General features: G+C 42.1%; 1 protein-coding gene across 3 annotated transcripts; it reads right to left on the bottom strand.

The window, feature by feature from the left end:
- Positions 1-5,287: 5,287 nt before the first annotated feature.
- Positions 5,288-18,946, bottom strand: SNRPB2 (small nuclear ribonucleoprotein polypeptide B2). Of its 3 annotated transcripts, none has more exons than XM_073003492.2 (7): positions 18,774-18,946; positions 16,695-16,781; positions 16,158-16,330; positions 14,671-14,811; positions 13,447-13,500; positions 7,398-7,486; positions 5,288-5,743 (listed from the first exon to the last, which is right to left on the bottom strand). In XM_073003492.2, the coding sequence occupies exons 2-7, from the start codon at positions 16,756-16,758 to the stop codon at positions 5,584-5,586; spliced, it is 681 nt and encodes a 226-aa protein (XP_072859593.1). In that variant the 5' UTR covers positions 16,759-16,781; positions 18,774-18,946; the 3' UTR covers positions 5,288-5,583. The 3 variants fall into 3 exon arrangements, with proteins under 3 accessions (XP_072859593.1, XP_078247172.1, XP_078247209.1); XM_078391046.1 differs by lacking the exon at positions 18,774-18,946 and adding an exon at positions 17,759-17,995; XM_078391083.1 differs by lacking the exon at positions 18,774-18,946 and adding an exon at positions 17,882-17,899.
- Positions 18,947-18,962: the final 16 nt, after the last annotated feature.

The raw sequence follows: 18,962 nt of genomic DNA, 5'->3' as shown, positions 1-18,962 counted from the left end.
CACTCCACCAGCCATTCACACACACACCAACGATTGCTGGCTTCTGCCTTGCAGCCTCAGCCAGCTTCCGCAGGAAGATTCCACCACTTCTGTCTGCCAACATCCACGACTTCTCCCCGGTCCAGCAGCCAGATTCAAGCCACGGATCTCTGCCAGCCTCGAGCTGTTAACTCGCAAGCCCACTAAGCAAGTTCACCTGCTTTCGTGAGAGATCTTGCCTTGGGCAGAATGGCTGGGTCTCCTGCAGCTGCTGAGGCTCTTTCTGCTGGACTGCCCTCTGGCCACTGGCCTCCCTTCTGGTCTCCTGCCCTGCCCAGCAAGCCCCTTTTATCTGCCAGCAGAGAGGTGGGGCCCCTGTGATGTCACAAAGACCCAGGAGTTGGGTTCCCAAGGCAGCACCCCTGGGATTGGCTGAGTCCTGAAGATGATATCAACAGTCCCTCTGCTCATGAGATTAACCCACAAAAGCTTGCATTTTGCATGATTTTTTAATTAGTGGCCTATAAATGAATTCCCCTGTCACCAGTCTCTCTGATTGTTAAATCTCCCCATGTTGGCCTTCTGACAGGATTCTAGGCTGGTGCTCCAAAAAGTTATCTTCCAGCATTTGCACCAAAAGGAACTTTCCTAAGCCCTGAGCTGGGGGGGAAATGAAAATAATAAATGAATAAGGATGAGCACAGTCACACAATACAGCCTTTGACCCTTTTGGGGGGTTTATTTTTGCCTTTTTTTTGGACATTTTTTTTCTTGCCCTTGCCATGAAAAAGATATTATAAGGAGCCCATTAAGAAAAAAACCCTAAGTGTTTGAAACACATACCAGTATTTTAACACCATCTCTGCACTATCAAAGATGCAGCTGTGTTTCAAAGACTCTCCCAGCCTTTGGAACTCCCTCCCACTGGAAGGCAGATTTGCCTCATCTTTGCTGCCCTTCCACAAGCCAGCAAAGACGTTCCTCTTCAGGCAAGCTTTCCCTTATGGACTGGCTGCCTGGGTTGGGATCTTGAATGGACTGTTGTGCCTTATTGCTTTGAACGCTTTTTGGTGTAGCTTTTGTTTACTGTTTTTAGTGGGGTGTTTGTTCTTGTAAAATCCTTTTTCCAGCACCTTTTGAAGCGTGGCTGTCGAGCTGAACCTACAACTTCCTGCATGACAGACTTGCTGCCAGCCTCTGAACTAAGTCACATTCTCCATTGCTGGTACCATGATTAGCCTTAGGTGGCCTTTGGTTATGGATGCCTGGCACCTATTATACGTAGGTGCTTGCATACTGGTGTTTGCATAAGGTTCGAGTAACGTGCCCTGGCTAATTGAAAGGTGCCAAGGAGTGTCTGGGTCACTTGCCTGGTCATGTGTCTGATTTGTGCAACCAGGATGTACCCCAGCACTTCATCAATCAGGCTGCATGGCAAGTTACTCACATCTTATACAAATACCAATAGGATTCCAGTTAAAATGTCTATAAATAGAAAGTGCTTCCTTTCTGTCTCCTTTTCAGCACTGAGCACATTGCTGCAAAAGTACTGCAGACATTTGGGTAGACATCCATTTCTCTCAGGCTGGACATACAGTAAGACCCCTGTATCAGCTAGATCAGTATCCAGTTTCACTCATCCATAGTCTGAAATTCTGAAAAACACTAAAAGAAAAAGAAAAAGAAACTAGAAATAGGTATTTTCACAATGTATTTACCGAAACTGGCCACTACAGGAAGCCTGAGACCATACTAGGTATTGTTATTTTTGAAGAATACATAGCATGGTCTCTGGCTCCCTTGGTTGATATAGGTGAAAATACATACTCTTGGATTTTGCTCTTTTACCATGCTAGTTATTATTATAGTGTTCACTATTATCCAGTTTTCAGCATCCGTGGGGGGCTTGTAACCAATCCCCCACAGATATGGGGTTCCGACTGTGTGGAGGGGTGCAATGGTGACCATAATTGGTCTAGCCCAATGGGGGACTGGACGACCAGTATTTATTTAATACCGCCCATGGGGGGGGGGGGGGGGGAAACCAAGCATTTAACCCTTGCAGTACAGGAGCAGTAGTTTTTTCTAAAGTAAAGCCCCAGCATTCAGGTTTTAATTGCAATATTGGCACTTTGAAATAGATAAGTTGATTTTGTGTTGTACTTTGGGCACTCAGGCTCAAAAAGGTTCACCATCCCTGCTCTAAAACCTCCTATGGGCTATTCACATACACACATCCCTCTCTGCAAATTTCAGTAGTGAATTACACTGCCAAAATCTGCCTGCTCAAATTGATCCTTCTCTGCCTCTCACCAACATTCAGAAACATAACCACTACCAAAATTTGGAGGAGTCTTTTTAAGAGGCCACAGCCTTAGGATATTTGTTGACATGATTCTCACCTGTTATTTTAGCTGCTGCATTTTCTGCTAGCAGTAAATGAAGGCCACACACCAAATATTGGTATTTGGCATCACTAGTGTTCACATCTTGCAGGAGATGGCAAGAATAAACATCGACATCCTGGGCATCAGTGAACTAAAATGGACAGGAATGGGTGGATTCAATTCAGATGATTATCATATCTACTATTGTGGGCAAGAATCCCATAGAAGGAAAGGAGTAGCCCTCATAGTCAACAAAAGAGTGAGAAAAGCTGTAATGGGATATAATCTCAAAAACGATAGAATGATGTCAATACGAATCCAAGGCAGACCTTTCAACATCACAATAATCCAAGTTTATGCACCAACCACCATTGCTGAGGAGACTGAAATTGAACAATTTTATGAAGATTTACAACACCTTCTAGAACTGACACCAAAGAAAGATGTTCTTCTCATTCTAGGGGACTGGAATGCTAAAGTAGGGAGCCAAGAAATAAAAGGAACAACAGGGAAGTTTGGCCTTGGAGTTCAGAACGAAGCAGGGCAAAGGCTAATAGAGTTTTGTCAAGAGAACAAGCTGGTCATCACAAACACTCTTTTTCAACAACACAAGAGGCGACTCTATACATGGAAATCACCAGATGGGCAATATCGAAATCAGATTGACTATATTCTCTGCAGCCAAAGATGGAGAAGCTCTATACAGTCAGCAAAAACAAGACCTGGAGCTGACTGCGGCTCCAATCATCAGCTTCTCACAGTAAAATTCAAGCTTAAACCGAAGAGAGTAGGAAAAACCACTGGGCTACTCAGGTATAATCTAAACCAAATCCCTTATAAATACACAGTGGAAGTAAAGAACAGATTTAAGGAACTAGATTTGGTGGACAGAATGCCTGAAGAACTTTGGATAGAGACTTGTAACATTGTACAGGAGGCAGCAACAAAAACCATCCTAAAGAAAAGGAAATGCAAGAAAGCAAAGTGGCTGTCCAACGAGGCCTTACAAATAGCAGAGAAGGGAAACAAAATGCAAGGGAGATAGGGAAAGTTACAGAAAATTGAATGCAGACTTCCAAAGAATAGCAAGGAGAGACAAGAGGGCCTTCTTAAATGAACAATGCAAAGAAATAGAGGAAAATAACAGAAAAGGAAAAACCAGAAATCTGTTCAGGAAAATTGGAGATATTAGAGGAACATTTTGTGCAAAGATGGACATGATAAAGGACAAAAATGGGAGGGACCTAATAGAAGCAGAAGACATCAAGAAGAGGTGGCAAGAATACACAGAGGAATTATATCAGAAAGATTTGGATATCCCGGACAACCCAGATAGTATGGTTGCTGAGCTTGAGCCAGACATCCTGGAGAGTGAAGTCAATTGGGCCTTAGAAAGCCTGGCTAACAACAAGGCCAGTGGAGGTGATGGCAATCCAGTTGAACTATTTAAAATCTTAAAAGATGATGCTGTTAAGGTGCTACATTCAATATGCCAGCAAGTTTGGAAAACTCAACAGTGGTCAGAGGACTGGAAAAAATCAGTCTACATCCCAATCCTAAAGAAGGGCAGTGCCAAAGAATGCTCCAACTACTGTACAATTGCACTCATTTCACACGCTAGCAAGGTTATGCTCAAAATCTTCCATGGTAATCTTCCATGGTAGGTATCAGCAGTATGTGGACAGAGAACTCCCAGAAGTACAAGCTGGATTCCGAAGGGGCGGAGGAACTAGAGACCAAATTGCTAACATGCGTTGGATTATGGAGAAAGCCAGAGAGTTCCAGAAGAGTAGATATTTTTCTGGACAGGAAGCAACAGTTAGGATTGGATATGGAACAACTGATTGGTTCAAAATTGGGAAAGGAGTACGACAAGGCTTTATATTGTCTCCCTGCTTATTTAACTTATATGCAGAATACATCATGCAGAAGGCTGGACTGGAGTAATCCCAAGACGGAATTACGATTGCTGGAAGAAATATCAACAACCTCCGATATGCAGATGATACCACTCTGATGGCAGAAACTGAGGAGGAATTAAAGAACGTTGTAATGAGGGTGAAAGAGAGCACAAAAAACGGTCTGAAACTCAACATCAAAAAAACTAAGATCATGGCCACTGGTCCCATCACCTCCTGGGAAATAGAAGGGGAAGATATGGAGGCAGTGACAGATTTTACTTTCTTGGGCTCCATAATCACTGCAGATGGAGACAGCAGCCACGAAATTAAAAGACGCCTGCTTCTTGGGAGGAAAGCAATGACAAACCTTGACAGCATCTTAAAAAGCAGAGACATCATCTTGCCAACAAAAGTCCGAATAGTCAAAGCTATGGTTTTTCCTATAGTGATGTATGGGAGTGAGAGCTGGAACATAAAGAGAGCAGACTGCCGAAGAATTGATGCCTTTGAATTGTGGTGCTGGGGGAGGCTCTTGAGAGTCTCCTGGACTGCAAGGAGAACAAACCTATCCGTTCTAAAGGAAATCAACCCTGAGTGCTCACTGGAAGGACAGATCCTGAAGCTGAGGCTCCAGTACTTTGGCCACCTCATGAGAAGACTCCTTGGAAAAGACCTTGATGTTGGGAAAGTGTGACAGCAAGAGGAGAAGGGGACGACAGAGGATGAGATGGTTGGGCAGTGTCAACGAAGCAGCCAAGATGAATTTGACACAACTACGGGAGGCAGTGGAAGATAGGAGGGCCTGGCGTGCTCTGGTCCATGGGGTCACGAAGAGTTGAACACGACTAAACGACTAGATGAGGCAAGACGAGTGTTCACTTCAAAGAATAGCTTTGCAGGGGATGAGAATGCTTTATAAATCAGTCACATCTCCATATACATCCAATTCCTAGTTAATTCCTAAATGGCAAAAAAACACAAATAACTGGGAACCAAAAAAAGAGACACTACCTTAAAGTCTCCATTTTAAGAAACAAAATGTAGTTTTATTTCTCAAGAAACAACTTTCTGTAAACTTTTCACTGTGAAGAACCTAAGGTCAAAGCATATAAAACAGACCTAAGCCCATCAACAACATTTAACAACGTTCAGTGTGAGCAGTTATCATTACGCCAACGTAGGCAAAATCCTTGCACAAGTTGCTTTCTTCAAATACAAGGAACAACACTTTTATCTGACAAAAGAAGAAAACCTTGCAGCATGTTTGAGTAAGAAAAAATGTGAGCAAGTCCTTGCAGGAGTCTCATTTACTCCCGTCACTTCTTGGCATAAGTGATCTTCATGGCATGTGAGGGAGTAATCTTAAATCCTTGGAGAGCATCCCGAGCAGCTCCTGCCTGTCCTTCATTTTCAAACTCCACAAATGCAATGTCATGTCTGCCGGGCACCAGACGGACTTCTTTGAAACCAGGGAACCTGGAAAGGGAAAGGATATGATCTTGTATTAGAAATCTATCACTTACAAGTTACGGAGCTTTTCTTACAGTTCTTTGCCTCAGAATTCATAATCTGGCCAAGTGAAATGTGCCAGAAGGAGGAGTTTATTTACAACACAGCAGAAAAATAAAGCACATCAAACAGTGGAATCACAAACCTGAGGCTGTTGGTTAAAAACAAAACCTTCTTGATTAATGTGTTGAACTATTTTTCAATGAATTTCAATTCAACAAAACACAATTCACATAATGGAATTTTCCAATGCTTCCAGGCCTTCCTGTTGATTTAAGTTAGCACAATGCTCTTTCTTAAAAACACAAGAAGCTGCAATATACCAAGTCAGACATCAATTCATCCACTCAACGTGTGGGCAATGTCCAGAGATACAAGAGTCACATATGCCACCCTAGGACCTTGGTGGGCTGCAGAGCTCCTCATAACATTCTTCTTTCTTTCTTGTTTAAAAATAAAGCCTCCTAGGGTTTTTTAAATTAATAAATGTTATGTAATAAATAAATATAAATATAAATATAAATATAAATATAAATATAAATATAAATATAAATAAATAAATAAATAAATAAATAAATATATATATATATATATATATATATATATATATATATATATATATATATATATATATATATATATATATATATATATATATATATATATATATATATATATAAAAAAAATTAAAAAACCCTAGGCGGCTTTATTTTTAAACATGAAAGAAAAAAATGTTTTGAGGAACTGGTTTTAAAAATAAACTAAAATATTGGGGTATATGAAGCGCTAGGCAGCACATTTTGCTCACCCTCAATTTAGCCCAATACTGTCAACACCTCTCCAGCCTTTCTGGAAAGGTTCCTTCCCTGTTCCACCTGAAGATGACAGACAGTGAATGAGAGACATTTTGTATACAGTCTATATGGGCTCTACTATTGAGCAATGGCTCCTCTCAGCCACTAATTAAGATACAGTAATAAACTTATCATTTATGCTTTGCATATTTTCTAGATTATTTTTAAAAAATCTGCCTTGAATTATAACATTTCAATGTGAGCGCTGCTGTTTCTGATTACTGAAGCTTCAATATAAACATGAACTCGCCAAGCTTAATTTAAGAGTAACAGTTTAATACAAAAAATTAAATAAATAGCAGAACAGAAAAAGCTCCAGAGCTCTATTACGGTGTCCTTCATGGTGCTCAGCACACACGAGGAGACAGGGTGCTCTATCTCTTGCCCTTCCATTGCCCTCCAACACACAGAGGACAACACATCTAAAGAGAGAGACTAACTACATTTCTGGAGACTCCCATGTGAATTAGGACCCGGGAATTATCAGCAAACTAATTCAAATGATGGGTCCTGCTTTCTCCCAATTCCCATACTTCTATTCTAGCACAAAAGCATACAATTAATAGCACAAGAAGCCACCACAAGTGACAGAAGGTCAGGATACTACATTATTTCACTGTGTTTTGTGAGTAAATCACAACTACCCAATCCTGTGAGCTTAATATGTAGCTAGGTTCCACTGAGTCACACTCCCAAGTAAAAAATGTACAGAATCTTATTTGACATGTTACTGGGAACAGATCATATACATTTGTAGAGGAACTTACTGATTAAACAGCATTGACAACATCATTTCATTTGTCTCTTCTGGCAAATTGTTGAGGAAAAGTATATAGTTTGGTGGATTATCAGGCACCTGCAACAAAACAATGAACAAGAGAACAAAAACAACTTTGTTTCATATATATAAACTTTTACAAAGCCACTATGAGTATTTATAGGTACTGCTGTCCCAAAATGCTGCTACTTCTCTCCTAGATAAACGAATAGCACTGGAAACTGTACAAACAGCCCCCAAATGGTCCCGTGCCCCTCAAATTTCTAGATCAGTCAAGGAACTGAGTGTGACAAACCCAGACCTACTGGGATCTATCACACAGTTACTAAGCTGCCACCAACCATTCCCTATAATAAGTCACACAGACCAGGGATGGATTTTTAAACAACAAAAGAATAAGGTTTATTTTAAATACAAACAGGGTAAATAAAACAATCAGGTGAATAAAATAAAGTAACGTGGCTTATTCTCACACACACAAGCATACAGTTTGGTTCACCTAGAACCTTTAACTTAAAGCACAGACCCTGAACCCATCAGTTCTGGCTAACCCACAGACACCTGAACTTATCAGGTTGGTACTCTGACACACAGTAGTACCCTGTCAGACACCCAGACTCCCACAACAGCTTCTTCTTCCCCAGCTGCTGCTTCGTCCCAACCCAGTGTCTCACAGTCTGTCTCAGCATCTCCCTCTCACACACAGGCATCACATATTTATACAGTACAGCCCCTCCTCCTGATGTCCCGCCTTCCACTCTCCATAGGATGGAACTTTCCCTCCAAACCCATGACAGACAGGTAACATCAGTGCTGTTATGTAACACCTCCCCTCTTTATAAGTTGTTTTGTAGGGGGAAAGCTAAGGTGCTTTTCACCAAAAAACAACCTGTATAAAATACACAAAAACAGTTATACATACCATATTATACTTACTTACCCTTACACTCTAAGTTAAACCATAGCAAATAAGCATTTAAACATTTTACCATATACATTACATCAATTTACCTTTATTTATACAAACCAAATTCAAAAAAAAAAACCAGGTACATTTTACTTTTTGTCAACATTATATACACATATAGTCCATGTTCTTTCGCCGTCTTCATTCTTCAGGTCTTCTTGATAAGGCGTCAGCAACACAGTTCACTGACCCTCTGACCACCTTCACTTCAAAGTCATAGTCCTGTAGGTTTAAAGCCCACCTCATAAGTTTGCTATTGTGGGTTTTCATCGTCTTTAACCATTGCAATGGTGAATGGTCAGTACACAGAATAAAATGTCTTCCCCAGATGTAAGGCTTGGCCTTCTGGATCGCGTAGACTATGGCCAAACACTCCTTCTCCACGGTTGCCAAATGTCTCTCACCTTTTTGAAGTTTCCTACTCAGGTAGGACACTGGATGCTGGTCACCATTCTCATCCTCCTGGCACAGAACTGCTCCTACCCCGCTGTTAGACGCGTCGGTGTAGATGATAAACTCCCGGTCGAAGTCTGGAGCACGCAGGACAGGATAGTTGATTAACGCCTCCTTCAACCTCTGGAACGCCGCCTCACAGTCGCTGGTCCACGGGATGCGGTCATCAGCCGTCTTCTTCGTCAGATCGGTCAGCGGAGCCGCAATCTCGCTAAACCTCGGGATGAACTTTCTGTAGTAGCCCACCAACCCAAGAAATGATTTGACTTTTCTCTTGGTGGTGGGTCTAGGCCAATCTCGAACAGCTTCTATTTTGGCCTCCAGGGGTTTTATCATTCCTCCCCCTACCATGTGACCTAAGTATTTTATTTCTGGGCTACCCAGCTGACACTTGCTGGCCTTTACTGTTAGCCCTGCTGCACTTAACCTCTGCAGCACTAACTCCAGGTGTATCAGGTGATCTTCCCAGGTATTACTGAAGATCCCTATGTCATCAATGTAGGCCACTGTAAAGTCACTGAGCCCTGCCAAGGTCTGGTCCATCAGCCTTTGGAATGTGGCTGGTGCATTTCTGAGACCAAAGCTCAGGACTCGAAATTCATAGAGACCAAAAGGGCTGCAAAAGGCAGTTTTTTCTTGATCCCTGGGATCAATTCTTAATTGCCAATATCCCTTTACCAGGTCCAATGATGAGATGAACCGACAACCCCCTATGGTTTCAATCAGGTTGTCTAGCCTGGGCATTGGGTAGGCATCAGGAGTGGTTACACGGTTTAATTTCCTGTAATCAACACAAAACCTAATGCTCCCATCAGGCTTGTCCACAAGGACTATTGGAGAGGACCAAGGACTAGAAGAGGGGACGATTATGTTCTCCCTCAGCATCTCGTCCAGCTCCTTCCACACCTTGTCCCTATAGGGTCCCGTTACTCGGTATGGGGATACTGCCTGCGGGGGTGCATCCCCTGTGTGGATCCGATGCATCACTCCCTTCACTATCCCCGGCTTGTTGGAAAATACCTGTTGATATTTACTAAGCAGCATTTTTAGTTCTTGCTGCTGGTCTTGGGTGAGTGCAGGACTGATCTTTACCTCCTCTGGGTTGTATTTTACTTCCCCTCTACCCTCCCAGAAGGGTAATTCAGCTTCCTCACTCTCAGCTGCTTTTATCGCGAATAAAACCCTCTGTTCCCCTCTGTAGTAGGGTTTTAGGGCATTCACATGAACCACCCTCCTTGCTTGGTTCTCCTCCTGCTCTATTAGGTAGTTCAGGTCTGACATCTTGGAAATGACCCTATATGGTCCTGCCCATTTGAGCTGCAGTTTGTTCTCTCTGCAGGGCCTAAGCCAAAGCACTTCCTCCCCTGGGTCAAAGTGCCTCTCTCTAGCTTTGTGGTCATACCATGTTTTCTGTCTGACCTTCTGAGCTTGCAGGTTTTCTGCTGCCAGCTCTAGATTTCGCCTTAGGTCATTCATCAAGGTGTCTATGTAAGTCACAACGTCTTGTGGGTCATCCTGGGTGATCTGCTCCCAATCTTGCTTGATCAAATCCAGGGGCCCTCTCACCCCTAAGTGTGCAGCCAACATGTCAGAGTAACCCCTTTGCAAGATCATGGGGCGATACTTTTCAGGTACCACCAGCTGACTTGTGATCCCATCTCCCCCTTTTGAGATATCCCTCAGGGTTTCTCTATATAAAACCCCCTTTTTCTCCAGAAATCTCACTGGGGTTTCAGGTGTTAGCTGGGCGCCAGTCACCTGTTCAACACACTTTTGGAGAGTGGCGTCTGCCTTTTGCTCCTGTCCAAATCTGCTGTCTGTGGTTAAGGTTTCCACCACAGCTTCTGAACTCCCCTCTGCTTCCGTCTCTGGCTCATCATTACCCCCCTGAACTGTCTCTGTGGTGGCTTGTGAGCGTGTAATCACTAGCACCCGTTTCACATGTTCAGCCAGGTCATTTCCCACGAGCACGGCTGCTGGCAGAGTCGATGAAATCGCTATCCGCCAATCTCCCCTCCAGCCTTGAAAGTGGACAGGTACCTCAGCTACTGGCAGAGAGATTACCTGCCCCTCAATCCCTGCCACCTTCATGCTCTCATTTGGGATTATAAACTCCCTAGGGATGATATCTGGATGGCACAGGGTTACCTGGGAACAAGTGTCCCGCAGCCCCCTATACTGACGGTCAAGTATTCCTACGTCCACCCCTGCTGTCTCAAACAACTGAGAATCTGTTTTTATCAGCAAGCAGCGCTTTACCTCCACCAGAGGACCATTTTCCTCAGCCTGATCAGCAGAGGTAGCTGTTCCAGACTGAGTAGCTATGGCAACAGGCTCCCTCTGTGACACTGAGCCTTGCTCTTTCTGGACACAGAACACAGCTTTTGGCTTGGTCCCACTAGAATTCTGAGGCACCATTCCTTTTAGCTGCTTCAATTTCTCACACTCTGAGATCAGATGACCCTTTCCCTGACAGAAATAGCATTTTCTGGTGTATTTTGATTCTCTCTCCTCTTGTTTGGGTTTTCCCTCCAAATTCTGAGGGCTTGGTTTCATGCCTGAGGGCTTCCCTTCACCATGGGCCCCTCCCCCTTGCTGGCTTTTCCCTTTTATTCTCAAATCCAGCTCCTTTTGCTTGGCCTCAAACTCAGCCCTGATCTGTAAAATTTCTTCCTCAGCCCTAGCTTTTATCTCTTTTACTTTTTCTTCAGTCTTATCTCTGATTTCTTTTAATTTAATGTCTTTTTGCTGAGTATATTTTTCAAGATCTTGCTCACTTTGTCTGACCTGAGCCTCATACTTTTCCTTCTTTGACATTTCTTCCCCTGATAAATTGTTAATAAACTTATTTAGGAACTTCAATTCCAATTGTACCAGTCTAATTTGGTGTTTCAGTTCCATCTCTTTTATCCTCATGGCCATTCCCCTTTTCTTGGCATCTGCCTCTGCCTGACAGATTTCAGCTCTTTCTTTTCTTCTGATTTCCATTTCCCTCACCCTCAGTTCATGCTGTTGGGCTAGGAGTATTTTTCTAAGTTCTGGGTTCTGCTCTCCTGTGCTGTCACCCTGCACTGAGCCAAATTCATCCTCAGAACCTTGGTCAATCTGGGGGTCTTTCACCTCACTCATATCGGCCATCTGGCTTCGAGTCAAGGGCATAATCCCCCCTCAGAACAGGCTGCTTTAAAAAGTCAAGCCTCAAAATAAAACGACCACTTTTTTCCTTTTTGCCTCAGAACCAGCTTTCCTAGAGATTGCTGCTGTTCTTCAGCACTAAATTTGCAACAGTATCGAGTCAGAGCCTACCCCCCTCTGCTGGGCCTCTCAGCTGGCAAGCTAGCTCACTGTTGCTACGCAGTTTTGCCTCAGCGTTTTCCCGCCAAAATCAGGCTGCCTCAGAGCACCTTAATCTAAGTCTCCCCAGTTGGCACGTTCTTCTACTAGTGCACCTCCCCGTGAGGTACACCTAGAAGATTACCTACGCGCCTCAGACTGTCCCTGACTAGACCCCCCTTGCTCTGGGCACACTTGCCAAGGCTTTGCTGGACCGCTGGACAACTGGACCAGTCGTATCCCACACGCTGGACACCAATCAATGTGACAAACCCAGACCTACTGGGATCTATCACACAGTTACTAAGCTGCCACCAACCATTCCCTATAATAAGTCACACAGACCAGGGATGGATTTTTAAACAACAAAAGAATAAGGTTTATTTTAAATACAAACAGGGTAAATAAAACAATCAGGTGAATAAAATAAAGTAACGTGGCTTATTCTCACACACACAAGCATACAGTTTGGTTCACCTAGAACCTTTAACTTAAAGCACAGACCCTGAACCCATCAGTTCTGGCTAACCCACAGACACCTGAACTTATCAGGTTGGTACTCTGACACACAGTAGTACCCTGTCAGACACCCAGACTCCCACAACAGCTTCTTCTTCCCCAGCTGCTGCTTCGTCCCAACCCAGTGTCTCACAGTCTGTCTCAGCATCTCCCTCTCACACACAGGCATCACATATTTATACAGTACAGCCCCTCCTCCTGATGTCCCGCCTTCCACTCTCCATAGGATGGAACTTTCCCTCCAAACCCATGACAGACAGGTAACATCAGTGCTGTTATGTAACACTGAGCATAATCTACAGACTGAAGGATTTCTCCATTAAGAAGGGCTCTAGAATATAAACATGGTATCCACATGCTCTCATTCTTCTGTCCTGCAAAACATCCTCCTGATTATTACCCTAGGCTATGAACAGCTGTTTTGTCAGTTCAGCAGTATTTTGTGGATAAATAAATAAAAATTCAGGTTGTGCTGCACTGATATTCATATGTTGTCAGGGCTAAATCACAAATTGAACAATAAATTTTTATTGCACATTTTGCACTCATTCTTTTTATGCATAGTAATAAAGAGAATATTTAACATAGCAAAATCACCATAAGCAAATGTTAATAAAACAGTTACTAGTTTATCATTTATAAAAGTGGGCTGTATAGGGGGAAAATTGCTTAAAGAGGAAATGCATTCAATTATACATTGCTTCAAAAAACTGAATGCACCAATCTGAAACCTGTTACTTAAAAGGAGAATGACAGGAAGAATTACCTGCTGATTCTGTGAGGAATTGGCTTGGGCATTCGCTGGATTCTGATTTGCTCCCTATCAAAAAGCAAAAGCAAAATGTTATCATGATATATCCGGATCCACAGTGAGAACTAGAAGGGCTGACGTATATAGCTGCACTGCAACAGGATTAAATTGATAAAGAGCACAAACCACTGTAACTTTCAGGAAAGTTGCAGCTAGGAGGAAAAAAAGTAGCATCAGGTAGCTTCTAATTTACCAAAAAGTATCAGGGGCCTTCCCCTTGTATTCGTCTCTACCATTTTGTATTAAGCAAAAAAGATGGCATATTTTAGACGTACAGAATAGTTGGAAGACAGTATAAAATGCTGAGAAAAGTAAATCCCCAAAACTCTGTGCAATAAACTAAAGGCTTGAATTCCTTAAATACTTTTCTTCTGGCAACATCAGCAGTGCCCAACAATAAACAAATAGGCCCATCTGGGGATTTCTTTCCTCAGTCTTCTCCTATGCAGGTAACATGTCTTGTGGTCAAAGGGGTCAGAGATGTGACCAAGGAAAATGAATTTTTTTTGCTAACTTCAAATCCATGAAGTTGTAAAACACTAGAATTGCTGTTTTAGAAGAGGTAGCCATGTTGGTCTGTCCAAGCATATCAAGCAAAATGTTAGAAAAGCTGTAACTGTCAAACTAATTTATCTGCAATGTTCAAAGACAGAGAGATTTTCAAATAAAATTTTGCCGAAAGCTATTGTGTGTTGCTTTTTTTCTGTACTGTTCAAAACCTGAAAAGTTCAGGACAACTTTTTTAAAACAAAAAAAAACCTGTTTCTGTATGCATCCAACATGATTATCCTATCATTAGGTAGTGCTATAGTTGGCCGCATAACTCAGTGGTTATTTGTTGTATGGGTATGTTTAGGTATCTGGCTGCAGAGCTAGGGGTTGGAAGTTCGATTCCCCACTGTGCCTCCTGTGAGTAGAGTTAGCCTGTGGCCTTGGGCAAGCTGCACAGTTCCAGGATGTCCCCACAAGAAGGGAGGAGCAAACCACTTTTGAGCACCATCTCTCTGGAACACCCTGAAGAGGGTTGCCATAAGTCAGAATTGACTGGATGGCACTTTCACATTATCATTATTCTATTAGATAGTGCTATAAGCAAACATCAGCTTCAGAGGACTTATTTCCTTAACCCGTCACACCTCCCAAAAAGCCTAAACCGAAGATCTTACAGGTGTAGCTCACCTGATTTGGCTTTTTGTTTGCAGCATTGGCAGACTGTTCTAAGGACTTGGTCTTCTTTTTCTCTTTTTTCTTCTCTTTATCAGCAAACGTACCACGCATTTTAGAAATGACATCAGAGTCTGTTTTTGCATACTGAATGCGCTGTTCAAAACAGAAAATTCTGTTCAGCACATATTTCCATCACATGATTGAGAACAACCTGAAGGGTAAGGTAAAATGGATAGAGGCCCCAAATATCCACTTAACTCTTGAATGCATCCTCTTGTGTATCAAAATTTAGAGGGGCTCTTAGTCTGAACTAAGCCCACTTTTGTGATGTTTACTGGGCAGAACAGCACTTGAAAACGCCCTACTGGAGAATGACAATATCCTTAAAGCATTGGGAGCTAATCTCACCTGCCCACCTCTAATGGCATGCAGCTCTAGACAGCACCCATGTGCTTCTCCAAACCAAAGACAGAGAGAAGGGCAAGACAGAGAACAGCAGCTGTAAACTATTTTGGTTTCACCATGTATTTCTGTTCACTTATATCAAACACAGAATCTATAAGGATTTCAAAATATTATCTAAACGTAAGTAGACTAAAACTTTACTTCTAATTCTTTGAGGTATCAGAAAGTTGTCTAGAAATTCGCCATAAATATGTTTTGGAACTGAGAATGCACTCTTCACAGTTGCTTAACTCACTTCATTAAACAAACACAGGTTTTTTTATCCAAACAGAGGGAGAAAGCTTCTCCTTTCAATGAATATGTTTATAACAATAAAAATGAAACTTACAGCACGTTTATGTATCTATACAGAAGTCCCATTGAATATAGTGGAACTTACCAGTCAGGAAAGTGTACACAGAACAGGTTGGGTAATTCTGGTGGATCCATGCACTAACTGTACTTATTCTCAGAACCTGCCAAAGGCTTCACACATTCTGATTGCTACCAAAATTGAGCAGCAGAAGTATTTTTATACTGCATGCCTTACTTAAAACATGGCTTGAATGAAAAAGATGTTTTGTTTTACAGAGACTCACACTTCCTGGAAGTTTCTAGGAGCCCGGTTTAAAACGAGTTCTCTGCTTGCTCCACATCATGTTTTAATTAAAAAAATGATATTTGAAAGTATTCCTGAAATTCAATCTGTGGAAGGGGGCTGCAAAGCTACAAAAATGATTTGAAAGGCAAAGGATTTCTGCCTTAATCTAACTTTCAGCAATTCATTTTCTAAAAGATTGCTATCATACAATCACTGGGGATGATTAAAACGCTTTGTTTCTGTCAAATGTATAGGTATGATGAGACAGCAATGACAGGACTTGGTAGCATGACAACAAAAATAGTTTCTATATACAGGATGAAACATTAAAGGATGTAGTAAAGACTAGAAGCTTTCAAGATACAGCTGCTGTTTCTGGGCAGAGAAAACAACACAAGATCCTCACCACATTACGGTACTCTTATTGTGTTTTGCAATAAAATTGAAAACTTACCATTGGTTTACCATAAAATGGAAAGCCTTGTAACTGTCTTAAGGCATTGGTGGATGATCCAAGTTCTTTAAATATAACAAAGGCCTGCCCTCTCATTTTCATTGTTTTTAGAGCCACAATGTCCACTACATGACCAAATTGTGAAAACAATGCATATAAAGATCTTTTCAGTTCTGTTAAGAGAAACAAAAGGAGAATTATATGACCTCTACCTAGTGGTTTCCAAGAAGCCATCTTGTCTTCAAGGTCAGAAAAGTGCTATCAGGCTAAGAAACACTTACACCATATAAATAGAAATTGGGAGATACATGTCAACCATGTGGAGTAAACTGCTCTCATATCCAAAGATGTGTTAAATGCTAACCACTAGTAGTCCATTTATTTTCTTATATTAGTTACCTTATGGTTTCTTTCACTGGCTCATTTATCCCTCATTACAGAATTATATTTGCAACACCAGGAATATACTGCATACATGTCTACATATGCCATTTCTCAATTCAGACTACCAGAACAATGAGCAATTTATTTTCATACCTTCTTTTTTAATTTTGTCGTTAACATTGTTTATGTAAAGTGTGTGGTTTGGTCGAATATCCATCCTCTACTTTCTGGCAATATGATCTGGAAAGTAAGGCAAATTATTTAGCACATTTATTTTCTATTTCTCAAAACATACTGTAAGAGTTATTCTTTTTTCATCCTCCCCCTCATTCTGTGCTGTATGTGAGGCAGAAAACCAGTGACTGACCCCAGTGCACCCATTCAGCTATGTGGGTCACCAATGCTAATATTTATTTCAATTTAATTTAAAACACTTTCCCGCTTTTGCCCTGGGGAAGCCTTTGGGAGCCTCACGGTGGAGCAGCATATAATATCTGAGAATCGCCACCAGCAGTTCCACTGCCAGATGGGAACAACCAGCAGCTACCCACTGGCCATTTTCCAATATTAAAGAATTACTCTGAACTTGAAAGGAGGAATAGGAAGCTTTAAACTAAAATAAACTAAATATTAATGTCACTGGGTGATTTCATCATCATCATCATCATCATTTATTTACACAGTGGAAGTACACAACAGGATTTCAGCCAAAATGTTTAAAATGAAAAATCATGTTGCACTTCAAATTTTAATTAGAAATAAAAAGGTAAAACTCCAATTATTAGTGATTATAAAGCACCAACAGGATGGACATGCTATTGAGCCTTGGAAAAATCAATTTATAATGTAAATATTAATTTATTCTATAGGAATGGTATAAAAACTGTGAGAAACATAAATGAAATACGCTGAATATATACTATTTGCCCAAATCTTATTGGTATTGACATAAAATATATGTTAGGTGCCATGGCTAACTGATGAGGTGCCAGGGTGTATCTCAGCTGTTTTGTCAGGTACATGAGAAGGCACACAACCAAGATGTGCTGTAGCACTGTGTCAATTAACCACGATTAACAGTGGCAAATCACACAAACCTTACACAACACCCATATGATTTGGGCTATTACTGTATATCAAAACACCACAATCACCAACTGGAGGAAAAGCAGAAACCAAATCAAACAAGCACAACATCAACATAAGCTGTACTTAACCAAAAAACTGTCCCTGTGAACTGAGGAGGGAGCAGTATAAAGTGTTGCTGTTTAGTTAAGGACTAAGTTTATCATGCCCCAATACAGGACGCACTCAAAACGAAAGGTGCCCGTCACTCTAACCTTCTGTTCCACCATTTCTGCTCCTTTAAAAATAAAGGTAAGAGAAATTAAAAGAACTGGTGGGATGATGTGAAGGTGGGTTATGAGAAGTGGAAGAGAGTGGCACCATTTTGCTATATCTGAGAAATAAACCTTACCCAAAGACCCCTTCACTGTCCTCTCTCCCTGCCCACATGATTCATGCACCAGGACTGAAGTGAAGGTCATAAGAGAGATCCCCCCCTTAGTCCTCTCCAAGATTGCAAAGATGCCAGATACATTGTTTAAGGAGAAGCTCTTCAAAGGCACAATTCTCCATCTCTCTCTCTCTGAGAGCTGCTTCCCGGAAGCTAGTGGTTCCCCACACCTCCCATGAGTTAGGGTGACCTGTCCCCATGCCCCTCCCTCCCATCTCTGGATAACTAGTCAGGGTCTTTTCAAGGAATGGCCAGCATTCTGGGCCAGTGAACACCTGCCTGCCTTCCATCAGCCTTCTCAGTGTCTCCAAGATGGATCTGGTCCAGCTTCGAGCCATAACTCACACCTGGGAATTGTCAAGAACGTTAGAACTTCTTCAAAAATCTCTCGTGCCTCTTTGTTTTCTAAATCCAGCCTGAACATTTGTTGCACATAGGCAAGCAAAGGGATGCTTTGTTGCAAAACCTTGAGGGTCACTTTGCTTCCATGGCAGATTAGTGCAGTGGTCCTACAGCAGTGGTTCCCAGTCTTGGGTGCCCAGATATTCTTGGACTGCAACTCCCACAAGCCTTCACCACTGTAGTGGTCAGGATTTCTGGTAGTTATAGTCCAAGAACATCTGTGGGGACCCAAGGCTGGAAACCACTGCTATAGGGAGACTAAAGAGCACGCGCGCCCCCCTGCAAATAGAGAGAGAGAGAAACGCAGCTCTTACACTCTTTCCAAAAGGAGATCCAGCAAAGAACCAGAGAGACGGACGACAATCCCCACGCCGGGCCGCTCCGTTCCTCCAACGCGCAAATCGCAAGCTGTTCTCCTATTCGCTCCACCTCCTTCCTTCCGTTTCCGGCCGGGCCCCAAAAGATCCGTGGAAGTCCCCAGAACGTCACTCCCACCACAGGCA

The sequence above is a fragment of the Pogona vitticeps genome, chromosome 1, assembly GCF_051106095.1.
Source record: "Pogona vitticeps strain Pit_001003342236 chromosome 1, PviZW2.1, whole genome shotgun sequence".
NCBI classification, from domain to species: domain Eukaryota; kingdom Metazoa; phylum Chordata; class Lepidosauria; order Squamata; family Agamidae; genus Pogona; species Pogona vitticeps.
This window is presented reverse-complemented; position numbering and strand designations above follow the sequence as displayed.